The 19,992-nt window shown below is 47.5% G+C and overlaps 7 protein-coding genes across 7 annotated transcripts; 3 read left to right on the forward strand and 4 right to left on the reverse strand.

Moving 5' to 3' along the window:
- Positions 1-607: 607 nt before the first annotated feature.
- Positions 608-3,289, reverse strand: F4813DRAFT_354492 (FAD/NAD(P)-binding domain-containing protein). Its single transcript, XM_049242758.1, has 4 exons — positions 3,114-3,289; positions 2,725-3,033; positions 1,214-2,620; positions 608-1,161 (listed from the first exon to the last, which is right to left on the reverse strand). The coding sequence occupies exon 3, from the start codon at positions 2,553-2,555 to the stop codon at positions 1,314-1,316; it is 1,242 nt and encodes a 413-aa protein (XP_049101257.1). The 5' UTR covers positions 2,556-2,620; positions 2,725-3,033; positions 3,114-3,289; the 3' UTR covers positions 608-1,161; positions 1,214-1,313.
- A 136-nt stretch (positions 3,290-3,425) lies between these two features.
- On the forward strand, positions 3,426-7,429 carry F4813DRAFT_354500 (AIP3-domain-containing protein). The gene is made up of 2 exons (XM_049242759.1): positions 3,426-3,969; positions 4,190-7,429. Exons 1-2 carry the CDS (start codon positions 3,808-3,810, stop codon positions 7,007-7,009), a joined length of 2,982 nt encoding a protein of 993 aa, XP_049101258.1. The 5' UTR covers positions 3,426-3,807; the 3' UTR covers positions 7,010-7,429.
- An 839-nt stretch (positions 7,430-8,268) lies between these two features.
- F4813DRAFT_354501 (uncharacterized protein) lies at positions 8,269-8,804 on the reverse strand. Its single transcript, XM_049242760.1, has one exon. It carries the CDS (start codon positions 8,720-8,722, stop codon positions 8,399-8,401), a length of 324 nt encoding a protein of 107 aa, XP_049101259.1. The 5' UTR covers positions 8,723-8,804; the 3' UTR covers positions 8,269-8,398.
- Positions 8,805-11,063: 2,259 nt separating this feature from the next.
- F4813DRAFT_388004 (uncharacterized protein) lies at positions 11,064-11,399 on the reverse strand (the record flags this gene model as incomplete). The annotated part of the gene is made up of 1 exon (XM_049246635.1): positions 11,064-11,399. The coding sequence occupies one exon, from the start codon at positions 11,397-11,399 to the stop codon at positions 11,064-11,066; it is 336 nt and encodes a 111-aa protein (XP_049101260.1).
- A 1,923-nt stretch (positions 11,400-13,322) lies between these two features.
- F4813DRAFT_354506 (kinase-like protein) lies at positions 13,323-14,699 on the reverse strand. The gene is made up of 2 exons (XM_049242761.1): positions 13,404-14,699; positions 13,323-13,342 (listed from the first exon to the last, which is right to left on the reverse strand). The coding sequence occupies exon 1, from the start codon at positions 14,412-14,414 to the stop codon at positions 13,539-13,541; it is 876 nt and encodes a 291-aa protein (XP_049101261.1). The 5' UTR covers positions 14,415-14,699; the 3' UTR covers positions 13,323-13,342; positions 13,404-13,538.
- Positions 14,700-15,005: 306 nt separating this feature from the next.
- On the forward strand, positions 15,006-17,424 carry F4813DRAFT_354507 (peptide N-acetyl-beta-D-glucosaminyl asparaginase amidase A-domain-containing protein). The gene is made up of 4 exons (XM_049242762.1): positions 15,006-15,160; positions 15,216-15,583; positions 15,639-17,237; positions 17,304-17,424. Exons 2-3 carry the CDS (start codon positions 15,232-15,234, stop codon positions 17,234-17,236), a joined length of 1,950 nt encoding a protein of 649 aa, XP_049101262.1. The 5' UTR covers positions 15,006-15,160; positions 15,216-15,231; the 3' UTR covers position 17,237; positions 17,304-17,424.
- A 51-nt stretch (positions 17,425-17,475) lies between these two features.
- On the forward strand, positions 17,476-19,585 carry F4813DRAFT_354511 (diphthamide biosynthesis protein). The gene is made up of 2 exons (XM_049242763.1): positions 17,476-17,789; positions 17,844-19,585. Exons 1-2 carry the CDS (start codon positions 17,594-17,596, stop codon positions 18,992-18,994), a joined length of 1,347 nt encoding a protein of 448 aa, XP_049101263.1. The 5' UTR covers positions 17,476-17,593; the 3' UTR covers positions 18,995-19,585.
- Positions 19,586-19,992: the final 407 nt, after the last annotated feature.

The following is a 19,992-nucleotide window of genomic DNA, read 5'->3' on the forward strand; positions in this document are numbered from 1 at the left end:
CTTAAGGTAAGAGCCATTCCATACCTCTACACAGCCCCCTGATTGCATGGTAGTTGAAGCCGATTGGAGTTCTTAAGGTCCTTAGGGCTCTTAGGGCTGTAGAAGGCGTGGGTGAATAACGCCCATGGGGCGAGCCAAACCAAGTCCTTAAAGGGTTGACTTGCTTCAGGTTGAGAGAGGTATTCGTGATACATGTGTGACTACTAAACAATCCAAAAGTCCTATATCATTATTTGTTATATTATAGTTGTTGGTTATAAGGTTGCTACTCATTGCTTATTCGTCATTTACCTTACTAAACATCTAGGTTAATGGCTTTAAACTAGATGTAAAGATGAAGTTGACTTTGAAAAGATAGCCTCCCAAGGGAACCCCAGTCAGATCGGCAGCGCTAGATGACCCCAAATTCGCTATTGGTCTTTCGGAAAGCAACATATTTTACTACCTAAAAGACATCTCTTCGTTTGCCGCAGAAGTTGGTCAGCCTGCGCCCCGCGGGAACGAAACCGTAAGTGCCGAGGCTTTTCGAACAAAGATTAAATATGGAGGTTCGTAGCGAGGTGAGGGGCATAACCAGAGGATTCATGAGGCTCGGATGCCGTTACCACTCTGACAGTAGCCCATTGTAACCCTAGGGCTATACTATACCGGGGGCTGAACATGAAGACCTTTAAAAAGTTATAACTAAGTAAAATCTGCGCCTCGTTTGATGTGTTCCACGATGATATGTCAGTTATAGGTTATTGACCGAGCAGTCGTTTGATAGGGGTCCCCAAAGTCTATTATTGGGAGCGTGATCTAGTCGGTTTGCTACCACGTCGGGCATGTAGTCTCACCTCATCGCTCGAGATAATTCATAGGGATCCGGTTGTATTCACCTATGTACAAGAGACCAAGAATAGGAAAATAGATCGATCTGCAAAGCTAAGCCCCCCACCCCGGTATAATGTCTCCACGTTGTGGGAGTTCCCGTCCGATCATAGTCACATCGAACCTGATTCAATCGGATGAGGTCCGCAGTAGATGATGTCTCGCCCGCAACGATGAACCTCGCCAATCTCTACACCTGAAATTAAAGACACATGAGATAACATGCTAAGTAGTACACGATGCTCTTTTTTGGTCAATACGAGTGGCTGATAGTTACGGGTTTGTGTGATGGTTGCACGCGATAATTCCGAGTTATGACATTGAGATAACTAACGCAAGACAGAAACCTCTATACTATTATCACCCAAGAGGGGATCTAGGCCTAATAAATTACACACCCTTGAATGCGCCAAACTTCGATTTAGTATGAATGGGTATGGCGTCTAGCTTGAGAACCTATTCTTGAAGAACCAATATGAGTTGATGAGTCCCCAGGCTAAAGGATGAAAGGCTGTCGGCGTCTTTGCCTTGGCGTGCTCTACCATCACCTTAGGTACGACATCCCTCATATTTCCCTCGCTGAAAAACCACAGCTTCGTAACCTCGTCCGTCTGTCGTTGGTATATTTCCATACGTTTAAACATATTCTCCTCGGCCGTTTGTATTTCCTTATCGACCTCATCTAGCCCGCCGCCCGCTTGGACTGCCCCGACGATTGCGGCGGCGAGTTTTCGCGCATCATCAAACGCAGCGTTCACTCCTTCGCCAGCGAACGGGGCCATAAAATGTGCGGCGTCGCCAATGAATGTTGCGCCGCGGCGGTGCTCCCAGCGCCAGCCAACCGGAAGCATGTATAGATTCTTCGCTTCGCATATGCCTTCTTGGACCTTTTCGATCGCTTCCCGCAGCTGTGGGCTCCAGTCGTGCATTTCCTCGAGGATTGCTTTCTTAACTTGATCGACATTATGAGGGTTATATCCGCAAGTCTGCATCCAATTTTCGGGACGACGCGAACACCAGGAGACAGTCAGGCTGCCAGTGCCGAGCTGCTGTACCCCCAACCTCTGCCCATTTGAGCTAGCAAACAGGCTTCCGCGGTTGACAACTTTATAGAGATCTGGTGCGGTGTTTGCCGCATCTGGTACCCGGAGACTATGATATCCAACCCCGGTATAGTGTGGTTTCACTGTCGGCGAGACGTAACTTCGGACCTTACTCCAGCCACCCTCACACCCAATTATGAGATCGGAACCGGACACTGTTGTATGGTCAAAGACCAAAGTGTTCCCCTCTTCGACACGTCGTAGGCGATGGTCCCATTTGATACTTCCCTCCGGAAGCGATTCCACTAAGATCCGGCGTAGCTCAGCACGGTCAATTTCAGGCCGCTCGCTGAGCTTATTGCCAGGACCGAACTGTATGAAGGGCTTAAGCTCTTTGTCGGCCATCATCATATAGTCGCCGTCGAATCGGCCGTGTTTCAAGAATTCGTCCCACAATTGAGCGTCTTTCATCGCCGCAAGGCCTGTGCCGGGATGTAAATCCAACGAGCCTCCTTGAGAACGATAATCTGGACTCTCATCGCTTTCATAAACCGTGAAAGGAATTTTGGATAATGATAGAATCCGTCCAAGCATACACCCGGCTGGACCAGCCCCAATGATGGAGATGTTTAGAGGAGACATCGTTCCGCCTATGTGAAGGTTAAAGTTGAATATATGATGGTGATGTCTAAACTAAGGATGTTGACCTTCACTATGTCAATATATGGTAACATATAACTTGGGTGAAGTGGTTTTGGAATTGGAATTGGGATTGGGATCGAGAGTCTTCCCTAAAGTTGAGGATGCTTACTCAATATATAATAATTTATCAATCAATAGACCATAGCGCAAGTAAGCAAGCACATAGTGATGGGTTTAATCCTATAACTATTAAAAAAAGGCAACGCTGACGTGTTTTATATAAGTGTTAACTGTTTCCAGTTGTAAGTTGCGGCTTCAATCCGTAAAAAAGCGGGCCTCGCTGCTCGGAGGGTAGAAGTCGTCGTTTGAGTCCCGATGGCATTCTTTTAGAATAGATAGGTAAGTCGATATAAGGCAGAGAGATGTTCAGCTTTGCCACATTGTACTTAGCCGAACTCGTATTTAAAACTACTGCTTACTTTAGGCAATCATTAGAGCTTTTAGGTCTCGTAGCTGTAGACACTAAATGAGTTACTAATGTTAACTATCAAGACGTACCTAATGTATGGCCGTCAAATATATACAAGCCACTCTGTTTAGAATAAGGTACGCCAGCAACCCGGTTGCTTAGCTTCAATGTTCTAAACAAAACGACAATTAGTAAATCATACTGTCATCGTACGTGAGTATCGCTAGAAATAAAACATCGTAATTATTTGAAACATTGATTTACATAGAGTTAGTTAGTAGACTTTCTGGTTGCCTCTAATACCTAACAGGAAGACTATCAACCCCGGCCCCACTTAACCCACCTAGGAACTTTTAGCTTAATCACGCCCCGACCGTTGCCGGTGTTTGACCCTAGCCCCTGCGTGGACACCTTTCCAAAATAGGGTTAGCGTTGGTCGGGCTTCCTCGATCTTTTCGACGTCGCGCCTCACGCGGGCATCAGTCATCCACAACTTGACCTCGGATTATGACTTGCTCGACGACTTTCCATCGCAACTGTTCCACATACACCAATTTTGATCATCGTATTCCCTTAGCATAACTCACCATAGCTTCTCGTTTTGGCTCATAGCCTTCGATTACCATTTTCGACAAATGTCAATATTCCGTGCTTGCTTCTCGAGATATTAGCAGAGAGTGGACGACCCGGACGTAATCCTAAACCGATAAGGAATAAAGAGGGGGAAAGGTATATAGAGAATTGGGAAGTTGAGAAGGGCTAGGCTCTGGAATTGAAGTCAAGATGCAGGCTCCTGCTGCTTCTCAGAGATCGATACAACGACGGTCACCGGGGCCTGACAGTATTCCCAATGCTCCGATGCGCCCAATGTCGCCAGCCGGCATGCAGCCGCGCTCGTCGACTGCTTCGAATAGATCAGCTGCGAGTAGTTCCTCTAGGCGTAATGTAAGTAAATGCTGTTAGATATGCGTAACCGGTGTGATTATCGGTTGCTAGGCGGGGGGAAAGGTGGTGGTGGTTTAATCTTTCAATGTTCTGCCTTATTCTTGTTTGCCTTTCAGCCCATCCACCTTTCTTTTTTTTCCCTTCTTGTTATTCTTCTCTCCTTTTACGTCATGTCTATTCTTGCCGAGTTAATATGTTAACCTTATGGTCATATTGGCAGCAATCTAATGGAGCGTCTATGCCACTATCACAAATAGAAAAGAGCGTCACGCATCTACTCGTCGCAACAAAACAACTCCTCGAAACGTTGACGCAATGGTCGCGCGGTCAGGCTACCGATACTCAGGTTTCCGACGTCTATGTTAGATTAGGCTATGAGTTTAATATGGCCTGTCGCGCATTCACTGCAATCAACGTTGATACATCTGACCTAGGGAACGTCCCAGAAAACCTAAGACATATATTGGAGGCTACTTTAAGCCAGGAAGCCAACACGGAGAGCCTCGAAAAGTATCTGCCGCGAATACGAGACATTATCATCCATCTTTTACACGGTCTGAAGAGAAAACAACAGAAACTGCGACAGAAGCAGAGTCGAGATAAAGACGGGGCTACTTTGCCTGAATCAACTAGCATTGCTAGCCGTACGATGAGCAGCAGCACGGCCGGAAGCAACAACACTGGTCTCACAAGCCTTTTAAATGAAGGCCTCGAGAGCGGATACACTACCCCGCAACAGAACGAAAGAATGGCACCATCGCAGCAGAACCAAGGCCCGCCAGCAGTCAGCCAGTCTCCCAGTCGACGAATTCTGCAGCGAGACCAGTCGAACACTTCTTTCAACTCCGAACAGTCATCACTGTCGAGTAATACCATGCAGAACATACCGGTGCTCCCGCCGTATCCTGGGGATGAGACTACCATACCTACAGGACCTGCAGGAGGCATAGATATTGACGCATTCCCGCCACCCCCTCCGCCACCACCAAAGTCGCAACAGAGCGCTTTTGCTGCTCTGCAAAGAGGGGGGGATTTAGAAAGAAGGGCGTCACGACGATACTCCGCTTATCAGATATCCAAACATCTGGGAGCACCAACCAATGGCGTGCCTATGCTACCTTCTCAGAATACCCCGATACCAAATCGTGGACGTGGAGAGGTCAGAGAATCGATGCGAGCAGTTCAAGTCCGAGAGTCTCTACGACATAGTCGCAACACATCTAATCAATCCAAGAGTGGGTATGAAGCGTCTTCGCCGGTTCGAATACCCAGTAAGGTTAGCGAGGAAGGCTCGAAACCCGATCTACCACCCCCTCGATCGGAAAGTCCGCCGGCTCAGTCACCGGAAGAGAAGTATAGACCTAGTGCTACTATATCCGGTCCTCTAGATGATGCCTTTCCGATAGTGGGAGCCCCGGGTTCGCCCGAGAAGCCAAAGCCAAGAGTAGACACAACTATAGAATCCAAACCGCGACCTCAAACCCCTCCGGAAAAGCAGCGCAAGCAATCTATACAAGAGCAATCACCTCCGTTAGATAAAGAACTTACCTTGTTTTTGCAATACAAGTCCAAAGTGAAAAAGTTTGTGCTTCCGGAGGGTTATACAGGCTTGACAATTGGGCGTCTGCAACTTGCTTTCATCGAGAAGTTTTCCTGGAACACCGCCCTGAACGGAAGCGACCTCCCAGAGATCTATATCCAAGATCCCATCTCTGGGGTACGGCACGAGCTCGAAGACCTGTCTGACATCAAAGACCGTACAGTTCTTGCGCTCAACGTCGAACCTCTTGACGAGGTCAAGAAGCACTTCGACGAGGGTTTTGGGGCCCTAAAGAAAGTAGTAGATGAGATGAAGCAGAACGTTACTGATCAGGGATCCGCCTTACAAAGAGTATCGGATAGGCAATTGGAGACGGCCAAGGAGATGGCTCGTATGGCCTCAGCGCCACCGGCCGTCATGGATGGTGTTAAGGTTAGTGGAGTTGGCGCTGGCGCTAAACTCAATCCTAGTCAACTTAGGGAGTTGCAGACTCTGCGACGGGATCTAGCCGTCTTACGGCAGACGTACTCAAACTTCCAGACAGAGATACAGAGCTCTATGTCTTCTCTACGCAACAAAGCAGCCAATGTTAAGGTTGCGGCTGCCAAGGCTTCAACACCTGAGGAAGGTGGCTCCGGATATACCTATGTGACGAGAGGTCGTAAGCAGCTTAATTCAGACTCAGACCGCCTCGTTACCAAGGTGGACGATCTTCAAGACTTAGTTGAGGACTTGCGCAAGGACGTCGTTAATCGCGGCGTGAGGCCCTTGCCGCGTCAACTAGAGGGCGTATCGAAGGATATCCAAGTCTTGACCAAAGAACTCAAGAAGGTTCAAGAGTACATGAAGCGAGAGAAGCCCATCTGGACCAAGATCTGGGAGAAAGAATTGGAAGAAGTTTGTCAGGGTCGTGACGAGCTTAAGGTCATGGAGGACCTGATGATTGACTTACAAGACGACATCGAAAAGGCCTCTGAGACCTTTGCATTGGTTGAACAAGCCACTAAGGAGCAGATGAAAGACACTACGCCGACGGCACGACAGTTCTCGAAGGGCTTGCATCATCTTGGGAACAGCTCTGATCCGAACGCTGCAAAGGAGGGTGTACTAGGCGAGGTCAGAGCTCTGCAGCCAAACCACGAAAACAGGCTAGAGGCCATAGAACGTGCGGAGAAGCTACGACAAAAGGAACTAGAGACCCGGCAAGGAAATCCCCTAATGAAGGAGTTGACTAAGTTCGTCGAGGATGGGAAGCTAAAGAAGAGCGGAGGATTTGAAGAGGTTGAACGAGCGCGGAAGGCCAAGGATGATCGAATACGGCGAGAGGTTTGGGAACGAATGAATGGCATAATACCCGAGGACTCGGTCGGGGAGGATGGAGGAGAGGATGGAGAGGAGGGGGAGGAGGAAAATGACGCAGAGGCAGAAACGGAGACGGAGACGGAGCCGGAGCCGGAGCCGGAGAGTCCCGCTAAGACGCCAGACCATGATGATATATAAGGCTATACACGCCTGCTCATAAGATGTGCATCTTAACTCTTCGTCTTGTTTCTAGTCATGGCTAGTCATGGCCGGCGTTATTCGCACATAGGTCGGACGGCTTTCATTTGGTCGCCCGAACCTTACTTTTGCCCCGACAACTTATTTATAGTTTTGCCCTTTGCGTTTTAGTATGACCGAGGGTGCTGCTCTTGGCATTAAGAGACAAACGATGATTTTTTCAGTTATTGACTGTTGGTCAACGAAATATTTACTGTCAGTGATCAGTGGATAAGTCAAGTCCTCGAGCAAACGAACATGATGTTGTACATTAACCCCTTGATGTAAACTAAGTATAATATTAGACACTGTCGCACAATATGTATTGTAGACCTAAGCAGGTAATGATAGCTTAAGCCGCAAAGGCTTTTTGAAGTTCTACTCTGAGTTCAGAACGTAATCTGGGTACCTATACCCATGACCCTAATCTCGGAACTCGCATATCGGTTGACAGAATAGTTCTTTATGAGGAAAGTAGTTACGTGTAATGTAATCTGATCTCTCTAGTTGGCCATTGTATCGCTTGGGGATATGCTCTGACAAGAATACTAAATTAAAAGACTTGATAGTCAGCACAAACAACAGTCTAATATGTATTTATGCCGGAATATTTATACACCTTTATCGCACAATCAGATGAAAATAAGGATATGCATAATTATAACTCATCGAAATACATTTGCAAATACTCATCTCATCCCTTTCCAACGATAAGATGGCTTCTTCACCTATGTCGGCTCTATCATAGGCATAGCATCAAAACCGAGACAACCGCAAGGAAAGACATTATTCGAATGCCACTCCGGACAAGTACCCCCTCAGCAGCATTTCCATTTCCATCTTCGTCCTTCGTCCCACCCCTCCCATCTTCCGCACTACCGCCGCCACCCCCCGTCGCCGCACCAACCTTTGCAAAGGCCGGGTCGACAGGTCGAGGCCCGCCCAGCGCCACCCTACTCCCGCGCACGCAGTACTTCTCGGGGTCTGCCCACGACGCGTCGACGGCGTACTCCCACGCGGGCTCGGGATTCGATATCACGTCCAGCGTGTAGAAGAAGCAGCAGTTTGCCGGCTCGTAGAGGAACTGGAGCGGCGTCTTGGAGTCGGAGGGGGCGAAGTTGTTCTTGAAATTCACACCGCCGGGCGCGGCTGGGTCGGCGGCTCGCTGCACGGCATAGGCCGCGTCGAGGACGTCGAGATCGCTGCCCTGGGAGGGGCGGGGCGGTTGTGCTTGGCTCTGGCTGTCGACTAGACTGAGCACTACGAAGGCGGCTTGGGCGATGTCGCCCACCGCGAGGCCTTGGCCTCCCTGTTTAGTTGGGTTTGGTATAAATTTGTATTTGTACCAGGTTAGACCGCTATGGAATGGCGGGGGGAACTTACCTCGACACCGCCTAGAGATTGCATTTGTGCATTTTGTGGACGTCCTCCTACCGATGCCGTCTTTACGTGCTCTTGGAAGAGCATGAGATAGGAGAATGTTGTGTATATCGGGCTACATGCCCCGTTTGTAAGTGATACGATGTTCTCCGGTTTAAAGGGGCTCGGGGGGGAGGTCGCTTGACCTCCATTTCCGCTTCCGCTCGCAGCGAGCACATTGTAAGGCTCTCCGATGTATTCCGTAAACTTGTCGTTTTTTAGAGTAACCGGCAACACAATGTTTTCGACAGTCATAAATTTGTCCCCTTGAGGTTCCGCTACGCCCACGAGCGAGATGTTATTGAAAAATGCTCCGAAAGTTTGTAACGCCTCTTCCTTATCTTGTGGGGAGAGAGATGAGAATATTTGGGATATATCAACCAGACTGTCTGCGAGACGCATATTATTAGCGGTGAATTTATTGGCGCCCGGGAAAAGCTTAGAACCAGTTAGCATGGAACATATCAAATTAGCCGTAGCTTGGTTCTTCGATTTAGAAGTTGGCTTTGGGGTGCAGAATCTATTATAGTAATCGTCCCCTGTAGTGATACCAGAGAAAACTGCCCCTTGGTTGAGTGTCGCTATTGTATCACCGGATTCAGACTTTCCAGTTTCATAAGTAAGTGTCAGTCCAGGTCCCAAGTATATCTTATTTCTCCCCCAAGGACTCTTTGCAGTTGGATTGGCGTAATTTTGAAATTGGCTATTTCATTGTGCACCGCTATCTTGGAAACGTCCGAATTGCGAGCCTAGGTCCACCATAAAGCCTGTGGCATTTTGGCCATTGATCTGTGCAATTGCGACCTGAAAATCATACTCACTCTCGTAACGCCCTTGTTTAGCTGTCTCAAGTATCTTATCCAAACTTCCCTATATATCGACTGCAGGAAATCCATAAGGCTTTGGAGGGTTCTTCATCCAAGCAAGGGTAGACTGCCATTCCACGAAGGCCTTGAGACTTTGAATGAGCTGCTTTGCTGGTTGAATCCGGCTCGGCACTGAGCGAAGACACTCGTATGCAAAAGACGCTGGGAAGGTTGATGCGCCTAGACGAATGTCAATATACCATGAGCTACTCTGTAGTTATAAATATACACACCCAAAGAAGATATACATGCGCATGCCTTTGGGTCCACTCTTGTTGTCGTCGGTGGTGCTACTCGAGGAGATGAGAGTGCTGATACTCCTATGACTGCCGTGAACAAAAGCAACTTGTGCATTTTGGTAAGGGACTAGGTTAGATAGATCAACTACCTAAGGCCCTTTAGGACAGTATAGATTTGGTCTATTATTGAAGGAGAACGGACGACACGAGCAACGACTGTTACTAAATGTGACATGATCTAATGAATAATAGTCATTTGTTATATACAATTTGAATTTGCAGGACTGTCCGATCTCTAAGATATTCGCATAGTAAACACATCTCCCGGCAAATATGATAAATTCTTCGTGAAACACCTCAAGCTTCAATTTAAAGCTGGGTGATTCAACACATGCATCTTAACTTCATGACTTTGTGTCTAGATGCCATCGGCAGGATCTTCAGCCTCCCGTCCGCGCCACAGTCTGTAACGGCTGAGGACCCTGCATGTTTTGTGCCATTCGCAGAATATCGCCGTATACAAGATTAGGTAAGTTACTTCATCAATAACTCGTATTAGTTAGTATGAGACCGTTCAAGGAATACCCCTTGTAGCCCTATATCCCCTATAAGTCCAGACCATTGATTGAATTTAAATATAGTATTCAAAGACTGACCCCAATAAGTATATCTCGATAAGGCCGTTTCGAGCCATCGTTCTGTTTCTTAACAATAATAGAGAGATTGATGTGATTAGCCTTCATAAAGCCAACATTGCCAAGGCTTTGGAGATGGGCTGTAAGTAGCTCAAACCTGCCAAGAAGCATTTATGATCTGATAAAGGGGAAATCTTAAGGTTTGAGTACCTAAACAACTTGACTTCAATTTTTATGATTGCTGGGAAACTTTACTGGGTACTGTTCTTTTATTTATGCACTTAAGCCGTTCAGGTGACTAGATGTGTATGTGTACCCTCGTGTGGCGTGTAATAGAGGTAGTATGTGGCCTTCGAATGCAACTGTACGGTATCGGTATAGTTAGTAATGCGCTACAGTGGAATAACTTGGCAGGAAACATCACAAATGCAGACTTCATATTATTTCTGGGGTGGAGAATAAGAAAATTGAGAGTCTGGGTGTATAGATTACGAACAGCTCCTCACGATTAGAGAGGCTAATCGCCAATATAAAGGAATTATAGATAGGTAAGCTAAGACAACAAAGTCAACAGCCATTGACGGCGACAAACTGTAAGTTATATAATATATCACGACAGTCACGAAGGCATCAAGAGAGGATATGTTTTTACGTAGTTTTTTTTTATATTGTTTACTACTGCTTAGCGAACGAGTTATCCATATACATGGCCCGTCTGGAGCGCTAGACGCTCGTGCGTTTGCACCTTAGCGAGGTGAAGTGCAACTTGTTATGGGTATACCCAATCCCACCATTTCGTAATTCATGTCCCAAGCCTATAATATCAAACCAAGAAAAACATCGAAACGATGACTACCTATTTAGCGACGTGATTGCTCATCTTGTCCATCTTGTCGATGCCGTACTTGATCCGTCGGTCGACGTTCTTGGCTACCCTTTCTAGGGGTAGTCGGTTATCGATCCTCTTCACGGTCCGCTCGACGCGGGGTTCTACGCGCTGGGCGATTCTTTGGGCGGGAGATGCGAAGTATGAGATGTTACGTTCCCACCGGGGTGCCCATCGGGCAGTCTGCGATGCTAGGCGTTCTTCGGCGCCGGGGAGCATGAAATAGAATGGGGCAAAACTTGCGATGCCAGCTACGCCGAACGTGGCGAGCTCAGTAGTGTTGGCTCTGGGGATACGGACGGGCATTTTAGATTGCTCTTGGTGATGATTTTATGATGGGTGGTGGTGATGGTTGAAATGCTTCTAGGTCTGAGCGACGTAGCTGAAGATGGTCGTGGAGAATGATAGGATAGCGGTCTTTGTTTTAGGTTAAATATCCTAGGTAGGTCGTATAAGTAGGTATGAATTCTTGCGATACACCTGGATCGAAGCTGGTTCCTTGTTGAAAAGATGCAAGCAAGAAAGAACTGTCTGTAACTCCTAAAAGGTTCAGACGTCGAGGGACTCGCTTGCCTTTTAAAGGGGGGAGGAGGAGAGGGAGGGAGAATTGTAGGTAGGCTGATACTTGGCCCCCTTAGGCCTTAGAGATTGGCCCATCCTGGCCTGATAGTTGCTTCGTCTGGGGAAAGACGACAGTAAGAAAGAAGCGGGGTAACCCAATAATAACAGGCCATGATGTTTGCGTCAGTCTTTCAAGGACCAATCATCCAGGGTATGCTCTAGGATTATACTCTGGGATTAAGTTTAGACAGTACATAACCGTACGGCAGCGTCGTCATGCCATAGGTCGGACCCTACAGAGTGACGCTGCCCTTTGATTGCTTACCACATCGTTTATCCATGTAAAGTATCCATTACGTCCGTAGTTGTATGAGAGCTGAGATTGAAATTGATACATGATTCGCGAACCGGGGAGGTATGATGTGTGGGAATTGGGGTATTGTTCGGGTTCCCATTACCACGCCGCATTACACGAACAGGCAGCGCAGCACTTGAAGTGCCTTGTCGATCAGCTACCCGTTGATGTCACTTGGCTATAGTTATTTCTAATGTTTTATTCGCTGCCATTTTATGTTTTCACATCATCTGTTAGAGCCTCATATTTGAAACTCTTGGGGGACTAATATGAAAATAATAATAATAATACATAATAGGCGGCTTCTCACGTGCAACGTCTAGAGCAAAGTGGACTCAGGGGCCCTTCCCCAGACGCTAAAACGGCCGCTTGCCCCGCTTCCCCAGAGTGGATCTACGCTACTGCCACGACTGCCTTCAATGCTAAACGCTGCTAAAAGAGCTGGTGGATCACCACAAGACCCACACCGCTCTTACTAATATGTATAGTTAAGCCAATGCTGTTTGTCTTTGCTCCAGAGGGGATCCAACGTAAACCGTGTTTCGGTTAACACTGTATTTCATATCCTAAGCCACCCACTTCTTGTCTGGCTGCCCTGCTGCCCTACATAAGATAAATATGTAGGTTACCTAGGTCCTAGGAAATCGTGCTCTGAGAATCATGCTCTAGTCAGACGATATTTTAAAGTTTCAAATCAAACTGGTGTCGAGTCATTTGAAACTCGTACAGAGCATCAATCCCCATCGTATGATTAATGGACAATTATCTTGCCAACACGCCCGACTTGTTCGACCATCCACGGCCAATCTAGGTTCGGGGCACGATCTCGGAAGCAAGGACATTTGGTCCGTCGACTAGGTATCTACATATGGTTCACTCCGCTTTCCAAGGCCATATGTATGTAAGTCCACTTCACAGGCAGCCTGGCAGCATAGAATTCATCCGCCGATATCTTTTCCCTTTTTACTTCGGGAATCGATTACACAGTCCGATGACCTATGGGCACAACATAAAGCATAACTCGACCAAGCAGTGGGGAAAATAATTACGCTTTTGTGCAAAGAGCCAACAAAACTAACTCCTTTGTTCGGGTGTCTCAATAGTCTCAATAGTCCCAGGATACACCTTTTAAGAAGTAAACTTTAAAGCACGAGCAGTACGAGAGTCGAGCGAGTACTTGAGCATGCGAAGGCGCCACGCCAATATACAAACGAGCCGAGAAGATCTGCTACGAGTAATCGGAATAGGTACATAGGCGATTGTCCCAATCGACACAGCGGCATGGGATTTTACGTCACAGCGTGCCTAGAATCATACCTTAGGTACTTTATTAGTAAGGCTCCCTATCACTAAGTAAAAAAGAGTGTAAAGAAGAGTAATATTTTAGATACTAGGTAATGTGAGACTGCAATTGGATCTGAGACTATTCAAATATATTATGAATAAACACAAACTGGCTACCTGAGAAGGTGTCTCTAGGATGGTACCTTTTGATTACCAGGCCTAGTTAAGTACCCGACTTTTTTATACTACGCGCTACTCCAAGCTCTCCCTTGGAGATATTCGCTCAACCTTAACGCGCCCTCCTCCTTAGTTTGATCTCGGATCGCGTGGTAGACGCGAAACCATTCTAGCGCATCGTGGTTCCGGATTTGGGCTGGGAAGTGTTCGCTCAACAACGGGCTGCTATTTATATATTCCCACCACGACGGGTAGAAACCTGCCAACTCCCAGTCGATAAGCCCGACGAAGTTGCCGTCTTTAACCATGATATTTCCTTCGTGCACATCGGAATGACTAAAGGTAAATGGCAGGCCAGAGGGCATTTTAGCCATGAATGCGTCGAGGTTTGGTTTATCAAGTCGACGTGCGATCGAGAGCGCCAAATTAGAGGCAAGATCACTATCCGTTGCGCAGATCAAGTAGTCTCCAGACGACGAGTCAGGTAACGGCTTGAATAAACGCCAGTCGTTGACAACCCGTCCGTCAAGCCTTGCTGTACGTGACTGAGTGATGGTCTTGAAATTAAGAAGATACTGACCTACCTGATGGCCGATTCGAGCGAGGTCTTGCTGCGTTAACCTTGGTAAAGCATTGTCAAGAGATTCGCCCTCAATACGACGCTCTATGACGAAGTACCTGTCTCCGTCCCTCCAATGTAGTTCCGTTTTAGGGATCGATGGCATGTCCTGCCTTTCCCCGAGTCTCTTCCTGGCGAATTCAGCATTTTGAATCTCGATCTCACAGCCCGAGTGGTACGGCCGGTGCTTTAGGATGTAGCTGGCTCCGAGCGCCCAGATACTGCGGTCACCTGGTTTCTGGACGAGGAGTTGGCAGCCGGGTTGAGACTTGCTAGTCTCAGTCTCAGTCTTCAATAAAGGTATGAATGGGAATCGGGCTGGCATCTTGACTGGTAAAGAAATGGGTTTCTAGGAGGACAAATATGTAACAAAGGTTGGTATCGTAGGAACGTTTATTTTCTCGAGTAGACACGGTGAATACAGGATTGTTTCGATGTCTTGGAGCATCTCCGTATGACAAGCGGGCCAACTTCTATATATACCTACCTAAGGAAAAGCAAAGTGGACATATTAGTTGTTTAGGCACGACGGCTAGGTGTACGAACAAGTAATATTGAGGCAGTATAGACAATGCGTTAGTTAGAACATAATCAACGATCAGCAATCAGCAATCAGCAAGTCCTTTATTCAGAATTCACACGTTTGTTTAACAGAGCTAGAGAATAGCTTAGGGCATAGGATGGTGACATTGTTGAAAAGGAAGCGTTGACGTTTAACACATGTTCGGCTGGTAAGATAGAGACCTCATCATCAGTATTGATAGCTATAGTCGATTATTCTGTTGTGTTTGGTTTACTATTTTATGTAACTAACCTAGGTAGGGAGATGGATAGTCTGGGTTACCCCTGGACGATCTTGGCATATCACCTTCTGTTCTCGGCTGATTTGCCGTGCAGCAAAGTCGTTATCAGTGCGCGTTCTTGCAAATTGGTTACTACACTATTCCGGCATGCATACCTATATATCCATGGCTATATCCATGGCAAGGGTCGCATCGTAAGGAAAATGTCGTAGGGAAAATGTCGTGCGTAAGGTCAATTCGATATTCTACTCCTTTGGATTGTTTGTATGTATGTTGCCATCGTCCACATTCTGAATCGGAGCAATTGACGAACCAATGTCGAGCATCTGTGCCCTGGCCATGAGATGGGCGCTGCTCATTTCCCTTCTTGTAGGGTTATCTTCAGCGCACCCCGATACGAAATATCCACCGCGGAAGGCCGCCGAGAAGGCATTCAAAGCGGCGCGCAGTCCTCTTGCTAGGTTTAATCATCTCATAGCTGGAGGACCGAATGTGGTACCGGCCGCCGCAACGAGCTCTCCCTTGGAATGCTTTCAGGTTGCTGAGCCGGTATTAACGCCTCAAGGACCTACATTTCGTGATGGGGTTCATGCGCCGACGGCAGATCTAGCTTCAATTGGCGAAGTAGCTGGACACACGGTAGTTTTGTTTGAACACACCTTCGCAAACAGCTATGGCGCTCCCTACGTTGGTAGGCTTATATACCTGTCTTGTAATAAATAGTTCTTAATTCTGACTCGGTAAAGGCAATTACACCCCTCCGGATTTCGAATTCGATCACGTAGTCATCAACTTCACCGTCTTGGTGAGGGGGCGGCAGTATGATCGAACGGGAGTCTTCTATCTTGGAGATACGGAGGTGTGGAGAACATCAACTGCGGAACCGACTTCGTATGGCATCCGCTGGGTCTGGCTTAAGGACGTAACCCCGTTTACGTCCCTCTGGAAAGCGCCACAGACTGTGATCTTTGACCTGGAGAACATCGTGGACAACACTTACACAGGACTACTCAACACAACTCTCTCAGCTACGTTCTTCAAGAGCCCCGTGGCTGCGTCTAGCAGCCGGGGACCTGCCGATCTAATTATCCCCATTTCCGAACGAACGGGATCCGCGGGACAGCCGAGTCAATTCACCTACCCGCAGCAGAATGCGACCAACACCATAAGCTTTCCCCAGAACGCGAACCGTGCCGTATTCACAGTAGACGTCAAAGCCCAAGGCGACGAGGAGTTCTGGTGGAGCAACGTGCCACAGAGTGCTATTCATACATTCGACGCTGACTATGGCACGTACCCTGGCTACTCTCCTTGGAGGGAAGTCCAAGTCTCAATCGATGGCCAGCTTGCTGGGGTTTCCTGGCCGTTCCCGGTGATTTACACGGGCGGCGTGGTTCCTCAGCTACACCGTCCAATCGTCGGAATAGAAGCATTTGATATTCGGGAGCATGAAATTGATATCACCCCGTGGTTACCGCTACTTTCGGATGGAAAAGATCACACTTTCTCGATACAGATTATCGGTCTAGTCGACGACGGAGTGTCAAGCGCTTCCCCTGCCCCAGTCACAGCTAGTGAATGGTATGTTACTGGCAAGATCTTCGTCTGGCTTGACGACGAGGGTTCTGTCACGACCGGGGAATTGGGATCTGCGTACGCTAGCAGCCCTAGCATATCCTTCTCTCAAAAAGTCACACAAAATTCGACGGGTTTCAATGAGACCCTCGATTATACTCTAGCGGTGACACGTACGCTATCCATCAGTTCCTACATCAAGACGCAAAATGGCGAAGGGACCGTGACATGGACTCAGTCCCTATCGTACTCGAACAATGGCGGTGTTTCCGCATACGGTAACGATGCGATTAATACATTCGAAATCGCAGGTGCCGATGCCGCTACGGGCCCAGGTCTAGACATCTCGTACTCTACTAGCTACAGCTATCCGTTGTACTGCGGCAGTTCCACGACGTATCTACCAGAAGGAAACTTAACGCTTCGGGCAGATCTCAACCAGAGCTTAATCCACGAAGTCCGTGGGGACTCCGTCTTCCCCAACGGTCTTGAAGCATTTGTAGCCGCCAATGCGGCTGGTGCATCGCAGTTCCGGGGCTCGGTGCTGAGTACGTCGAAGAACGGGTCAGCGACGTACTACAGACCAGGAGATAATAGCTACAGCTCGGGCGTCGGCCAGTCTCACCAGATATTTTCGTTTGAGGCGCTAAATGACGAGGGCGACGAGGGTGTGTCCGAGAGTACAGTGCTCTACTATCGTGACGTTAGCGCGTATAATGATACAATCACTAATAACCATGTTGAGTTTCTGGGTAGGGCTGCAGGATAAGGTAAGATGATAAATCAGATATATATAGGGGTAATCCTGGATATTGCTGATACTTCGTATTGTACAGTCGTTTGCTGCGAATTTACCAAACCCAAAGTCTGAATGGGGTATTTATTTATTGAGTAGATGCAAAAATAGTATACAAATATTTACAAATATTCATTTATCGAAACTATTCTTTACTCTGACCAATCTGACTTTTCATTTGACTCTGAGATATCCCCAGTAAATATTCGACCAGTAACTTTACATACTCTATGACTCCAGATACCAAGATAATTTTATGTGTTCTATTTACGTTTAACATAACCATAAATTCTAGAACTTTTCAGACTTGGATTTTCCAATTGTGAAAACATGGAGGAAGATCGGGCACAGGCCGATCTAGGCATCGCCGCAGATATCGAAGAGGCCCATGCGCCGCCACCATCGCCCCCGTCACCCCCGGCTCGCAAACAACCAAAGAAGCGATTTGTAGGACGAAGAGCCGCTGCAAGTAATGCTAAAAATGGCTCTGGTGATCCATCCATCGAGGATAGCGGGGCTATTCAAGGTAGATTAAATTTGTTCTAAGTCTCGAGTGGAAATTGCTGAATATGAGCCTTAGTATCGCAACCCAGAAGAGCACCGAGACTGCTAAATCAAGTGCCCCCGGAGATCTTGAATGACCCGGAACTTAAGGAGGCCATGGCTTTATTGCCCGCCAATTACTCTTTTGAGATTCATAAGACCATCCATCGCATCCGGTCTTCAGGCGCAAAACGGGTTGCGCTGCAGATGCCCGAAGGGCTACTCATGTTCGCCACCACCATTTCAGATATTCTCACCCAGTTCTGTCCCGGGATAGAAACTCTGATCATGGGCGATGTAACCTACGGCGCCTGCTGCATCGACGATTACACGGCACGAGCTCTGGGTTGTGATCTTCTGGTTCATTATGCGCACAGCTGTCTGATCCCTGTAGACGTTACTAAGATCAAGGTGCTTTACGTCTTCGTCGATATCAGCATAGACACGTCGCATCTTCTAGCTACCCTAGAGCGAAACTTCGCGCCACCTAAGACTATTGCGATAGTCGGGACTATTCAGTTCAATGCTACCATCCACGGCGTTCGATCAACGCTAGAAAAAGCCGGTTTCAAGGTCCTAATCCCTCAAATCGCGCCGTTGTCCAAGGGCGAGATTCTAGGATGTACCTCTCCGCGGTTACCCGATTCCGAGAACGTTGACCTCATCCTCTATTTGGGAGACGGCCGCTTCCATCTTGAGAGTATTATGATCCACAATCCTGCGATTCCGGCATACCGCTACGACCCCTATTCGAGGAAGCTTACTCGTGAGACGTACGGCCACGAGGAAATGCAAAGTCTACGGAGAGACGCTATTACGACGGCAAAAGGGGCGAAGAAATGGGGCCTGATATTGGGCTCACTTGGCCGTCAGGGTAACCCGCACACAATGACATTGATCGAGAAGAAGCTTAAGGAGATGGGGATCTCCTGGGTCAACTTACTTCTCAGCGAGATCTTCCCTGGAAAGCTCGCCATGATGAACGATGTTGAATGTTGGGTTCAAGTAGCCTGCCCCCGGTTGAGTATCGACTGGGGCTACGCATTCCCGCGACCGCTGTTGACGCCGTATGAGGCACTTGTTGCGCTCAACGAAAGGCAGGACTGGAGCCAGAGTGGTGTTTATCCTATGGATTATTATGCGAAAGAAGGGCTGGGAAGGACGAAGGACATTGAGGTGTTAAGCTAGTAGTAACCACTAAGGCACCTACAAGGTAGGACATAGAGTCAATATGACCAAGCTTGCCGCAAGTTGTACCTTAGCGCTGGGTACGTAGATATTTTCCCAAGTGATGGCAACTCAACACGACAGCTGTACACAGGTAGGTACCTATTCACCACAGCAACAAACCACCCCCACACAGCATCCAGGCACCGAAGTAAAACATATATACCATAGCAACAGACCGTTCCTTCGGCCGATAGCCACCGGGCGCTGGATTCACATGAACCTCTGGTTTAGTGGTTAAAGCGCCCGACGTAGCTGGTCAGTAAAATCTGAACAAGGGTTTGGGTTTTCGTAGGTCCAGGTTCGAAACTCCCTTGGGGGAGGAGGTCGAACCTGGACTGAGCTTTTTGATTTTTTTCCTGTTGTCTTTTTTTATTCAGCATAACAAATCAGGGTGGTTTACGTTGACCTAGTTTTTTGCCAACCACCAGTCGAGTCGTCGCACTTACGAAGAAAAAGGGATTTGCAGGGCTATAATTTACCCTTGCGCATATAGCAGCAGGCAGTTAATTAACCAGGCCTAGAAAGGTTATTACCCTTGTTTTGAAGAGGACCTATCTATTATCTTTATTTTCATGCCGTTGGTTGATAAGTAGAATTCTCGCGCTCTCCTATGGTAATTTTAGACTCGCTCATCCACTTACTAGGCTCGATCCTTTAAACAAAGCTGAAAGAAAGACCAATCCTATTTAATGTCGCGACTAATATGTGTTTATTCACTTTGCTTAGACTGGCTGGCTAGTTACTGAGAAGTGAGAAGATATTTCGGCCAGTTATCGTAATAGCTTTCTCCCTTTCCCATACGATGGATGCTTCATCTTATCAAGTACACTTGGTAACTAACCAAATACGCACCTAATAGGCCTGCTTAGCCTTAATAGATGTACTTGCTATGCTATATATATATATATAGTATATAGGTAGGTGTGTAGCTTATACGAGTTACCCGTTAATAGCCT

Source organism: Daldinia decipiens (assembly GCF_022478715.1).
Source record: "Daldinia decipiens strain CBS 113046 unplaced genomic scaffold F4813scaffold_10, whole genome shotgun sequence".
In the NCBI taxonomy this organism is placed as follows: Eukaryota; Fungi; Ascomycota; class Sordariomycetes; order Xylariales; family Hypoxylaceae; genus Daldinia; species Daldinia decipiens.